General features: G+C 36.3%; 1 protein-coding gene and 1 non-coding gene across 4 annotated transcripts in view; one reads left to right on the top strand and one right to left on the bottom strand.

The window, feature by feature from the left end:
• Positions 1–1,536: 1,536 nt before the first annotated feature.
• Positions 1,537–1,643, bottom strand: LOC115893693. The gene has a single exon (XR_004053756.1). It is a non-coding gene; the product is annotated as a U6 spliceosomal RNA (small nuclear RNA).
• An 8,438-nt stretch (positions 1,644–10,081) lies between these two features.
• The window catches only part of DNAJC24 (DnaJ heat shock protein family (Hsp40) member C24), a 75,711-nt gene continuing 71,977 nt past the window's right edge, over positions 10,082–13,815 (top strand). For all 3 annotated transcript variants that reach the window (XM_030917983.1, XM_030917982.1, XM_010358324.2), the window contains exons 1-2: positions 10,082–10,164; positions 10,958–11,101. In XM_030917983.1, coding sequence (XP_030773843.1) covers positions 10,991–11,101 — 111 coding nt within the window. In that variant the 5' untranslated portion in view covers positions 10,082–10,164; positions 10,958–10,990. The remainder of the gene's footprint in view (positions 10,165–10,957; positions 11,102–13,815) is intronic.

Genomic DNA, 13,815 nt, shown 5'->3' with positions numbered 1-13,815 from the left:
TACTTCAAGTTCTAGGGTACATGTGCACAATGTGCAGGCTTGTTACATATGTATACATGTGCCATGTTGGTGTGCAGCACCCATTAACTCGTCATTTACATTAGGTATATCTCCTGATGTTATCCTTGTCCCCTCCCCCCACCCCACAACAGGCCCCGGTGTGTGATGTTCCCCTTCCTGTGTCCAAGTGTTCTCATTGTTCAATTCTCACCTATGAGTGAGAACATGTGGTGTTTGGTTTTCTGTTCTTGCAATAGTTTGCTGAGAATGATGGTTTCCAGCTGCATGCATGTCCCTACAAAGGACACGAACTCATCCTTTTTTATGGCTGCACGGTATTCTGTGGTGTATATGTGCCACATTTTCTTAATCCAGTCTGTCAGTGATGGACACTTGGGTTGGTTCCAAGTCTTTGCTATTATGAATACATGTGTCTTTATAGCAGCATGATTTATAATCCTTTGGGAATACACCCAGTAATGGGATGGCTGGGTCAAACGGTATTTCTAGTTCTAGATCCTTGAGGAATCGCCACACTGTCTTCCACAATGGTTGAACTAGTTTACAGTCCCACAAACAGTGTAAAAGTGTTTCCTATTTCTCCACATCCTCTCCAGCACCTGTTGTTTCCTGACTTTTTAATGATCGCCATTCTAACTGCTGTGAGATGGTATCTCATTGTGGTTTTGATTTGCATTTCTCTGATGGCTAGTGATGATGAGCATTTTTTCATGTGTCTGTTGGTTGCATAAATGTCTTCTTTTAAGAAGTGTCTGTTTATATCCTTTGCCCACTTTTTAATGGAGTTGTTTTTTCTTATACATTTGTTTGAGTTCTTTGTAGGTTCTGGATATTAGCCCTTTGTCAGATGAGTAGATTGCAAAAATTTTCTCCCATTCTGTAGGTTGCCTGTTCACTCTGATGGTAGCTTCTTTTGCTATGTAGAAGCTCTTTAGTTTAATTAGATCCCATTTGTCAATTTTGGCTTTTGTTGCCATTGCTTTTGGTGTTTTAGTCATGAAGTCCTTGCCCACGCCTATGTCCTGAATGGTATTACCTAGGTTTTCTTCTAGGGTTTTTATGGTTTTAGGTCTAACATTTAAGTCTCTAATCCATCTTGAATTAATTTTTCTACAAGGTATAAGTAAGTGATCCAATTTCAGTCTTCTACATATGGCCAGCCAGTTTTCCTAGCACCATTTATGAAATAGGGAATCCTTTCCCCATTTCTTGTTTTTGTCAGGTTTGTCAAAGATCAGATGGTTGTAGATGTGTGGTATTATTTCTGAGGACTCTGTTCTGTTCCATTGGTCTATATCTCTGTTTTGGTACCAGTACCATGCTGTTTTGGTTACTGTAGCCTTGCAGTATAGTTTGAAGTCAGGTAGTGTGATGCCTCCAGCTTTGTTCTTTTGGCTTAAAATTGTCTTGGCAATGTGGGCTCTTTTTTGGTTCCATATGAAGTTTAAAGTAGTTTTTTTCCAATTCTGTGGAGAAAGTCATTGGTAGCTTAAAGGGGATGGCATTGAATCTATAAAAAATATGGAATACTTCACGAATTTGTGTGTCATCCTTGTGCAGGGGCCATGTTAATTTTCTCTGTATCGTTCCAATTTTAGTATATGTGCTGCCAAAGCAAGCACTTTTTTCTTTTTCTAAGACAAGAGCCTTGCTCTGTTGCCCAGGCTGGAGTGCAGTGGTGTGATCTTAGCTCACTGGGACCTCTACCTCCCAGGTTCAAGTCATTCTCCTGCCTCAGCCTCTGAGTAGCTGCGACGACAGGCATGCATCATCACACCAGGCTAATTTTTGTATGTTTAGTATAGATGTGGTTTCACCATGTTGGCCAGGCTGGTCTGGAACTCCTGACCTCGAGTGATCCACCCACCTCAGCCTCCCAAGGTGCTGGGATTATAGGCGTGAGCCACCACACCCAGCCTCTAATCATTTAAAATGCTCTGTGTTTGCTAATTCTTACTCTATCTAGTTCCTGGACCAGCAGTTGCTTCAAATCCAAGGCAGTAACTAACAACAGCACTTGCATCCTGATGACAGTCTTAGCCCCATCCACCTTAGGTAAGAAACTAGAAAAACTGGGTATATCGTGGGCTAAGATCAAAAGAACTGTTACAGAGGGCCTAGAAATATCTCATTCTACATTTGGCTACACTTTCCTACCCCTTCTTTTGCAGGATTACCTGACTTTAGCCTAATGCTAAACTATGATCTATTTCTAAGAGTATCTTTCTCTATACTGAAATTGCTGAATATTATGTATATATATGTAATATATAAATCAACAAAATTCACAGACTTTTTAAGATTCTAAATTTAAACAGATATAGGTACATTGTACAATGGAATAACCTTTCCTTTTCTTGTACTCAAATAAGAAAACTTCAGTTGCCTCAAATATAGGTAGACACTAAAAATAGTTAATTTAATAATGATAGAGAAATATTCATAGAGGCTAACATTGCAGAGCAGGGTTTATACTACAAAGATTTTTTAAAAATATATAGTCTTTCAAATTAATGTATCTGACTACCTTTTTCTAATGCTCCTGCTTCACCTGCAGCACATCAGACAAGGTAATAATTTATGATAATCATATGAAAATATACAATTAATATTCACCACCTCTCATTCCTCATCACTTTAGACGATCAGTAATGCAGAGTGAAAATGCTGTCAGATTTCTAATTGCTTTGTAATGGGCTTGAAACAGGGAAATCATTAAAGGCAAACAATCTGTCATTTGTCTGTTACTTTAACTATCTATCACACCAAAAACTCATTAAAGAAATTGCTAATGAGCTACAAAAGACTAGACTCATGGTGCTTCTACAGTAGATTAAAAAGTAATACTATGAATTGCTGAAAATATTTTAAAAATATGATATTTTGTGGAAATTCATCAGAAAATATCTATTCTTCAGTATATTTTTTAAGATGCGTGGTTTCATTATTTTGGCATTTAATCCATCATTGCAGAAATCCCTTTAGCATACAAGACTTGTTTTTCTCAGTCTCTAAATAATTAAACTAAAAGGTTGCAAGAAGCTGAAATGCTAAATGTGTTTATTACTAGTAAACTGACATAAGTAATAAAAAACAGACTATATTAACCCTGATGTTAAGTGAAGAATGCATTTTAAAATTTAATTTTTACTCTCATATCTCTTGTGGATTTAAATTGTTGAAGCTGTAATGCTTAATCATCTTAAATAATGCTATCATCACACAAAAATTATATTCAATGACTGAATTTGAGCACAATAATATTAAACTGTGTGTAATAATATTAACCATTTTGAAATATTTGAAAATATTAACCAACACTAAAATGTCTCATAATTTTACTTCATGTAATTTTAGGGGAGGAAACAAATCATTTTTTTCAGTGAGCACACATTTTATATGTATTTATGCATTCTACTCTTCCATATGAGATACTTAGCATTTAAAAACCTATAATAATGACACTAATCTTATTTTAAAACAAGAGTCATTGCCTTACATTTCAGAAAAATATGTGAGTAACAAAAATAACAATGATACTAATTACGTTTTCCACTGCTTATGATGAATTTAAGTCATGAATTTAATTTCCTATAACAAAAGATGAGGCTCATTAATAAAGTCAAACTTCTATATATATTGACCTATTCGTATCTATTAGAATTCACACAAATTAAAAAACCTGAATGCAATAACATGTTTAGCCAGGTGCCATAGTTAACATACACTAGTGAATTCCACACTAACTTCAAAAGGTTCCATAACACCCTGGAAACATCTTCATTATAGTCTCTAATTGACTTAAACAGACTTCAAATCAACTGTTTAACACATTTTAACCCACAAATTAACACCCCTTGATCGTTCAGATTAACCTTTCTTGCGTGAGTCAATTACATAACAAAAATAAACTTTTCAAAAAAAATTCAGGATTAAAAAACTAAAATAGAGAAAGTAGCACACTTTTAAAAACAGTACAGACAGTCCCTGACTTAGGATGGTTTGACTAACAATTTTTTGACTTTACATGGTGTATATTCTACTGAATACATATTCAGCAGAAACCATACTTTGAATTTTGATCTCTTCCCAGGATAGTGATATGTAATAAAATAATCTCTCATGATGCTGGGCAGTGGCAGGCAGCAGCAGCTGCCAGTGAACCATGCAATCTCTCAGGGTAAACAACCAATACTCTATGGTGTACTGTGTGCTAGATGATTTTGCCCAACTGTAGGCTAAAGTTAAGTGTTCTGAGCACAATTAAAGTAGGCTAGGTTAAGCTATGATGTTCAGTAGGTTAGGTGTATTAAGGCACTAATAATATTTTCAACTTAAAATGGGCTTATCAGACATAACCCCATGACATGTCAAGGAGCTTCTATATATAAATGCATATCCCCACATGACTGGAAGAGATCACCACACATTTCAGGGTAGTTGGAAAGTGCCCAGAAAAACCAGAGTGGTGATAAGAAAAAAGAGAAAAGGGCAAAGAAGGTAATGGGGGAAAAAACAAGTTGGTATTTGTATGACTATTAAAGATAAACAGGAGATGGATTACAGACAATATTTTTAATAGGATCATGGAATGATTAAAACATCAGATGTGAAGATATGAAAACAGGAAGAAAAATCCCAGATAAGATAAAGACCTATAAGAGGTCTGAAAAAAGTTAGAAAGAACTGACACATAATGCTAAAAAACAAGAAAAACACAGCAACAAGTGTGGTGCCCACAAAAAATATTTACCTCTTCCTCTTTGTTTCTCTCCTGCTTAGTGTACTGCCTTGCACAAACTCAACGAAAGTTCACTGATGATGACTATTGTCAAAATGGAAAAGGAGAGAATAGACTGAGTTAAGACAACCAACAAAGGGAAAAATGAAAACCATTTCTAAAAGATGAGCTAGGATTGTTCATCAGAACCGATTCTCAATACTATCTAAAGCTTTATGCTAATCTACCAAAAATAAGAAGAGAGGAAGTTTTTTCATTCTAGTCATTTGCCTTTCCCTTCCTTCAAAGCACTATTTAAAACTTAACACTTCATACACCTTCCTGGATTAGCTTCATCTTGATTCAAGGATTTCAATCATTCAATTAATCTATTAATTAAAGTTATTAATTAATACCACAGCACCTGGTATTTCATCTGGCCTAGTACTTCCTACAGTTATTTCAGTTCCTGTTTAAATGTCTGTTTACCAAGATAAACTAAGCTTTGAGAGGACTACAGTCAACTTTGTTTTGTGTCTCTTGTAACTAACGGAGTGAGGGCTACATAAGAGAAACTCAACAAATATTTGTTGATTGAGTCAATACATGAATGAAGGGTGTATATATATCATTGTCTTTTAAAAATCAAATAACTAGCTAATTTTTGGTGGTTTTTCTATCTTCACAGTAAATTATAAGTTGCTCTAGAGGCAATCATTCAATTTCGGAACATAACCATAATGTCCCGTGGTACTTAAAAACAGCTTAGTTCACTGGTATAAAAATCCTGAAATTCAGAATTAAAAATCAAGGAAATGAAGGAATAGTTGGTGATAGAACTACCAAAACAGCCAAGTAAATATAATCCTAGAATAGGAAATAATTAGCAGAAGTACACTAAATATATATATATATATACACACATAATATAGATTTCCATTATTATCCATCAATGAGAAGCACAATTGACTAGTATGACATCAAATTAAGAATTTGTGAATGTCTGGTGGACTTTAGTTTATGGCAGGCATGTACTAAAGTGATAGGTTTAATAACAATGTCATTTTTTGCTACCATCATGACAAAGGATCTTAAACTCCTGATATATCTATCTACATCCATAGCACTTGATCAATCATCTTGGAATCAAATATTTAATATATGCCTACCTTGGTTATGTTAGATGCTGATGACACAAACTAAAGTTTTGCCTATCCTTTTAATTTATTCTGAAGTCCAACCAAATGTATAGTTCAACAAATATTTGAGTTTGATTTTATTTTTCCAATTCAATTGTTTCTTGCTTTCATTTGCTCTCTTTAGAAATTCCTAAAATACTGTTATGAATGTCTAATATTCTAATATATAAAAACTGAGCAACAACTATTATTAATTAATGATAACGATAATAGCTAACCTTTACTGATTACTTACTACTTTCAGGCACAACTATCTCATTTAATTCTCACAACAAATCCATAAGGAAAATACTATTGTTACTCCCATATTACAGAGAAAGAAACCAAAGCACAGAGAAGAATTAAGTTGACATAGCCAGTAACAGGAAAAGCCTGGACTAAACACATATGTTCTGACCCTAGAGTTCATGCTCTTAACCATGATACTAACATAGTTTATATTTCTACTATGTAAGTTTCATATAAAATGAATAAATTGCCTTCTGAAAACAAGATACTGAGAAACAAAACCATTACAGCTATGTATCATTAGAACTCCAGAGAATGAGGCAAGATAGCTGGTTCTCAGTTTCTCTGAGGAGAGGTGTTCTTGCTCTCAGAAAGCTTGCAACCCAACTGGGGAATCAGAATATATTCTAAGGAAAACAATATACTGTGATATACGAAGGACTTGCTATAAAAGATAAGAGGCGGCAGTAATTTCTAAGGACTAGGGTATCATAAAAGGCTTGATGGAAGAGATAGGCCTTAAAGGAGGGATTATTCTGATAGGAGGAAGAAAAGAATTAGGGTGTTATAAGTAAGGAGTAGCATTTGAACACAATTATTGATGAAATATTGTTACCAAAACACCAGGAGTTCCATCTATGTCTTGCTGCTTGCCACCCAAAAAGCCAATCACTGAGACAATGATTATTGTCAAAGAAGAAGGCTTTAATCAGATGCTGCAGCCAAGGAAATGGGACATCAGTGTCAAATTTGTCTCCCTCACTGACTAAAATTAGGGGTTTATATAACAGGGAAGAAATATTAACTACGTATGAGAAAATAGGAACTAAGGAGGGGTAAGGAAGCAATAATGAAGAATGAGGGGTCTGGCATCTCATTGTCTAGATGCAGTAATCTGGTGAGTTTTAGCTCTTTGATACTTGTTGAGAGGTCTGGGCGTCCTTTCTTGAGGAAGGAACTCAAATAAAGATCAACCAAATGTGGCTGGGCGCAGTGGCACATGCCTGTAATCTCAGCACTTTGGGAGGCTGAGGCAGGCAGATTGCTTGAGCTCAGGAGTTCCAGACCAGCCTGGCCAACATGGTGAAACTCCATCACTACAAAAAAAAAAAATACAAACATTAGCCAGGTATAGTGGCATGCAACTGTGGTCCCAACTACTTGGGAAGCTGAGGTGGGTAGATGGCTTGAGCCTGGGAGGTAAAGGCTGCAGTGAGCTGAGATCATGCCACTGCACTCCAGACTGGACACCAGGGCAAGACCCTGTCTCAAACAAGCAAACAAAAAGATAAAATAAACTCAAGTTTCAAGCTTTCAGACAAGAAGTGTCCATTTCTATGTTTATTAATAAAAAAAAAACCCAATAAACAAAACTAAACAAACAAACAAAACCCTGCCTATGGGACTATTGGGTTGGTTTCAGTACCATGAAAAGATCCAATTGTTTAAATGTTTAATGTATGGCGATAATAGGGGAGGCTGGAAAAGTAAGGATCATATTGAAAAGGTAACTTGAATGCCAGGTTAAGGAGTTAGGACTTTATTCTCTAGACCTGCCCTGCTTGATACAGTAGCCACTAGTCACATGTGGCTACTGAGCATTTGAAATGTGGCTAGTTCAAATTGAGGTGTGTTCAGGCACAATATATACCAGGTTTTGACGACTTCGTAGGAGAAAAGAACGTAAAGTATCGCCTTAATAATTCTTAGGTTAATTAATTTTGAAATAATATTCTGGGTATACTGCATTAAATAAAATATATTGTTAAAATTAATTTCACCTGTTTCTTATGTGCCTAATGTGGATACTAAAAAATTTAAAATTACATAGGTAGCCTGCACTTATGGCATACATTCTATTTCTATTGGAAAGTACTCTTCTAGAAAATCGAAAATGAAGGAAGCTTAATGATCAGAAATTTATGTAAAAATTGTTTTAAGAAGCTTATTTTGGTACAAGCAGACAGCGTGTAAGACAACTGTTCTCAGTCAGTAAGCCAATGGCAAGAAAAGAAAAAAACAAGGTTGCAGTGAAGAAATGGGACGCCTTTAATTTAAAATTTAAAAGATATTTAAGAGACAGAACAGCTAAATGGAAAGTGTACATTTTGTCTGATTCTGAGTCAAGCAAACCAACCAGAAAAAGACATTTTCAATTAACCGTGAAAATGTAAATAAGGTCTAGATATTATGTGACAGTCCAATAATGACATTATGGAGATAAAAGAAAAAGTTGGTACATTTTAGGGATGCAAACTAAAGTATGTAGAGATGAAATGAAAAAAATTTGGGATTGCTGGGAAAAAAACTATTTCTTACTTTCCAAACCCCAATAAATAAATGAGGTAACACAATAACCTAATACAGTAGTAAATCAAAATAAAATGCTTTTGCTGTAAAAAACAAAAAACCTGGAGTACCAGAGCATATCTACCTATACAAGGAAGAACGAACAGTAGACAGAGGGGAGTTTGAGGGCTACAGATGTTCAAGGTGGCATCATTCTGACAGTGCTGTTTAGCAACGCATTCACGACACTACTTAATTCCATTGCTTTAGGTATTTCCATAAGGCCACACAAGAAAGTATGATGGAGCCAGGACTAAAACCAGATGCTCTTTGTGTCTGCCTTTAAACTTGACAAAATCCTGTGGAGAACCTAATCTATACTTTCATCTTTAGATTTTTAAACTTGCTTGTTTCATTCAGTTATTCTTTATAGTTCATAACATCATTAAATAATTGATCATATTAGATTATTTTATTTATTCTGCTTAAGTTTATCTTGACTGCTTCTCAAACTCAGATTGGTAGAAGGATAAAAAAGAAGGAAAGTAAAATCTAAACAGTAGCAACAAAACCATTTAAACATCTCTAAGTGAAATTTATGTCATGCTGGCCAAAAATAAAATGTAGTTTTCATCGCCAGGTGCAATGCTGGGAAGTGGTGTTAATGTAAAGTAAGCAGCACAAAGAAGTAATAAAAGGAAACACAGGAATCAGAAAGGGAGAAGAAAGAGAGGAGAGAAGAACACCACCAACACCACCAACAGCAACAGCAGCAAACCCCAACAGTGCCCATATGCAATGCCCCCTAACTGCTTCCAAGAAGAGCAGTTCATTCTGTTTTCTGTAAGCTTGAAAGATAGCATAGCTGCCCTGGGAATGTGTAGACTTGCTGAGTCCTTGTTCTGCTGCTACCCAACTGGCTGTTTGGCCTTGATCCTTGATTTCTTTCCTCATCTATAACACAGTGGAAATAATAGCACCTGCCTTACTTGTCTCACTGGGTTGAAATGAAAGCAAAGTGAAATAGCAAATGTGAAAGAATTTTGGAACGTTTTCATGTTGTAAGTTGGTTGCTAAAGTCTAAAAGAAATATTAATAATTACGTTGAATATCTTCTGCAGAAAAAAAATTAAACCGACCCCATCCCCCGCAAATCTAGCCCTACCTGGCATAGGTTTTGGTTCTTTTAATTTTCGAATGAGAACACTGTAAAGGAACCGTAGGGACGAGAGTAGCATCAGGTCTCCCCATCCTTCTCTTATCCTTGCCCCCGCACCCCTCTCTCACCCCAGAGTTCAAGCACCAAACGAAAAGATTGAGAGTAACTCAGGGTACGGTAAACGAAGGAAGCTTTGAAGAAGGCGGGGAAAGCCTGGGATGGCGAGAGGGGTGCTCGCTGAGGAGGAGGATAGAAACGACAGTTGCGGGGCCGGGACAAGAGAGACTTAGAACGAAGCTAAAAGCGCCTTTCTTCACAGTTCGGGAACTTACTGGTAGTAAACGCCACTCCATAGAAGCCGTGACTGGTTACCATAGCGACCGCCTCGGGGTGGGCGGAGCGTCGCTGCTGAGCGGTGCCACCGCCACAACTGCTCGACTAGAAACGCGGACACGTCGGCGCAGTGACTTCCGGCGGAAGAAGAAGCCGGTCCCGAGTTCTGGCCGACTGTAGGCAAGGCGTGGGCGGCGGCGCATATGTGAAGTTAGGTAGGTCTGATGTCCTGTAAAGTGCGGAGAGGGTGCCCGCCAATAGCTGGGTGGGTAAAGCCGACTGTGAATGGAGAAGATTCCCGAGTCCCCGGCTGTTTCGTTAAGTGTATATAGCTGTGGGAAGAGGTTGCCTGATTTCTGGGGCTCCTGGTAGGGTCTCTTCTGGAGCGTGGAAGACTGGCGCATCCTCGCGTAGAGAGTTTCACTCTGTCTTTGCGAGGTCTCAGCGCCTCTCCAATAACAGGGGACTCTTGTTCTCTACCTGCTGGTGCTGATGTTATTTCGCATATCATGCTCTCCAGGCAATCTGGAGGAAAAGCAAACGAGAAACATTCAGAAGGAATACCCCCAAATTTATTTTAATTCTTTGGTATTCTGTTTTGCTTTTTTTTTTATTCGTTCATTTTGTAAATATTCATTAAGTTCCTCCAGCGTGTTTAGTGAGTGCTTACTTGTGTGCCAGTTTTTTCATAAGATTAGCAGAAATACCTTCTTAAAGGTTCATACACCACCCAGTTCATTATAAAATTCTTTTTTAAAATGCTGTTGTATATTTATTAATTAAGGTATAAACATCTATCGTGAAACACCTAACACATTTTCCATACTTGTCGGTACACTTGTATGTGGAATTCTTGGGGCATTTTAAATAAAAATATATGCTTTCTCAGGTTTGCATTATAATCATGATTTACTCGACTAAATATTAAAGAACTTACAAAAGTAGTACTTACTTTTTTCTTAGATACATGGCAAACCGTAATGAATTGTCATTAATATTTCTATTCAGCTAATCTGAGAAGGCCCACTTCTGGTTCCATGGATGATGGCTGCTGAGCAGATGCCCAAAAAGGATTGGTACAGCATCCTAGGGGCAGACCCATCTGCAAATATGTCAGACCTAAAAGAAAAATATCAAAAACTCATATTAATGGTGAGTCTTTTCTTTCAGATTTTAAATCATGAGGGGAAAAATATTAATTTTTATATGAAAGCACAAATTTAGGTTTCCAAAAAATAGGATACCAGTGGCAGGAATCCAGGTGTTAATTTGATTTAATTGAACGTTTCAGTAATATTGCAGAAAAACTTGATTTGAGGTGGGAAAGCCTGGTTAGGAGCAGGAGAGCTGAGTCAGGCTGCTTGAGTTAGAATCTTGAGTCCATCTCTATCTGAGAATTTGGACAAGTTACTTTTTCTTATATGTGCCAAGGGAGGATTAAATGAAATAATCCATGTGAAATATTTATAAGTGTTGTTACATAATAAGCAACAGTAGCCACTAGCCACATGTGGCTGTTGAGCACTTGAAATGTGGCTAGCCTGACTTGAGATGGACTGTAAGGGTAAAATTTACATTGGATTTTAAAGACAGTATTTTAAAAGATTTAAAATAATTTAACAAATTTTATGTTGATTATGTTGATTAAAGTTCACTGTTTTTATTTTTCCTCTATGGTGTCCATCTGCTGATAAACTTCTTAAAAGAATTCTTGATCTCTTATCTAATTTTCATATCTAGCATTTCTACTGGCTCTTTTTTTAAAGTTTCCATCTCTTTCTCATCTTTTTATACATGTTGTCCACTGTTTCTACTATATCCTATAATAAACTTATCACAGTTAAGGTCCCTGTCTGATAATTCTTTGTAGTTAATCAAACAGTTTTTATGTGGATTATATGTTGAAATGATAATATTTTGGATTACTGACTATTTTGTGTTTTATGTGCATAATATGCATGCATGTATTTGCACATATCCAAGTTTGTTTCTCTTGCATTTTACTTTTTTAACATTGCATATGTAGCCTGCATTTATACTTACATTATATTTCTATTGGGTAATGCTGATTTAGACCATTTATACACTAATTATCAGTTGACTTTTCGTTGTTGTTGTTGTTGCCCAGGCTGGGGTGCAATGGCGCGATCTCAGCTCACTGCAACCTCTGCCTCCCACGTTCAAACCATTCTCCTGTCTCAGCCTCCCGAGTAGCTGGGATTAAGGTGCATGCCACCACGCCTGGCTAATTTTTGTATTTTTAGTAGAGACAGGGTTTCATCATATTGGTCAAGCTGGTCTCAAGCACCTGACCTCGAGTGATCCTCCTGCCTCGGCCTCCCAAAGTCATGGGATTAAAGGCACGAACCACCACGCCCGGCTGACTCATTTTTTAAAAAATGAATTGTAGTATTTGTAAATATATTTTTCTGAACTTTTATATTCATTTTTTCAATCTGTATTGTGATGCTTCTTAAGGCAGTGTCTGTAATTCTATACTGAAGTCCAGTTAACTCAGTTTATAAAGAGTAAAGAACCGTTATTTATATAGAATTTGTTGTCTCTTCAGTTTAGACCCGTTACATCAATGTTGTTTTGCCCAAACTATTAATGTTCATTGTGAGAGACAGTAGCTGTTTTTCATCATTAGGATTGTACTAATATTCTTACTTTAGGAAGTGTGTCGGACTAAATGACTTTAAGGTACTTTTTGCCTCAGAATTTTTAAAATTTCTGTCAGCAGAATCAAGTAGACTTTATTGAAAAATATCCTAATATTAAACCATCCTTGTATCTCACTCAATTGGGAGATGAGGCTGGAAAAGTAGACTGGATCATGCTGGTTCTTGTAGGCCATATTGGCCTTTAATTGGCCAATGAGAAGCAGTCTGCACATAATATGTAGTATCTGTCAAACAGCAAAGTGGATAAACCATTTTACGTATGTGCTGACAATGTGTCAGAGAGTTCTGGTTGCTCTTCATCTTTGCCAATATTTGATGTTATTGGTCTCTTTCATTTTGGCTGTTGGAGTTTTCGCAATTTTGCCACTATTGACATTTGGGCAGGATAATTCTTTGTTGTTTCGGCTGTCCTGTGCTTTGTAAGATGTGTGGCAGGATCCTAGATGCCAGTAACAACCAAAAATGCTGCCTGCCTATCAAAATTGCCACATCCCATGAGAATCACTGTACTACTCTACAGTGTCTGTAGTCATACCCCATTGTGGGGTTGTTGCCTTTTAAAAATTTCTCTGATGACTAATGATGTTGAGCCCTTTTTAATGTGATAATTGGCCATTTGTATAATTTTCTTTTATGAAGTGTTTTTTTTTAAATTAAATATATTCTTGATTCTGTGTATATATGGTATATATTTTCTCCTAGTCTGTGATTTACCCGGTCATTTTCTTCATGGTATCTTTTTGATGCAGAGTTTTTTGTTTTGACAAAATATAATTTATCAAATGTGTGTTTTTATAGTTAATACTTCCCATCTTCTCTAAGGTTATGAGAATATTCTTCGATGTTTTCTTCTAGAAGTGGTCATTTGCTTTTACCTTTAGACTTATTTCTGTGTATGGCGTAAGATGTGAGGTCATGTTTTTATTTTTCCTCAGTATAGATACTCAGTTGTTCCAGCATCATTTGTTGAAAACTTTTTTCTCCATTGGACTATCTTGGCAGTATGAGTCTATTACTGGACTCTATTCTGTTTTATATGTTTATCCATTTACTAATACCTCCATCTTGATTATTGTAGATTTATAGTCAGTCTCAAAGTCATTGTAAAGTTAGTTCTCTAATACTCTCCTTTTCAAGTTTATTTTGGTTATTCTAGTTTGCTTATATTTCCACAGAAATTTT

Source organism: Rhinopithecus roxellana, chromosome 15 (assembly GCF_007565055.1).
Source record: "Rhinopithecus roxellana isolate Shanxi Qingling chromosome 15, ASM756505v1, whole genome shotgun sequence".
In the NCBI taxonomy this organism is placed as follows: domain Eukaryota; kingdom Metazoa; phylum Chordata; class Mammalia; order Primates; family Cercopithecidae; genus Rhinopithecus; species Rhinopithecus roxellana.
The sequence above is the reverse complement of the archived record's forward strand: the minus strand, read 5'-3'. Positions and strand labels throughout refer to the sequence as shown.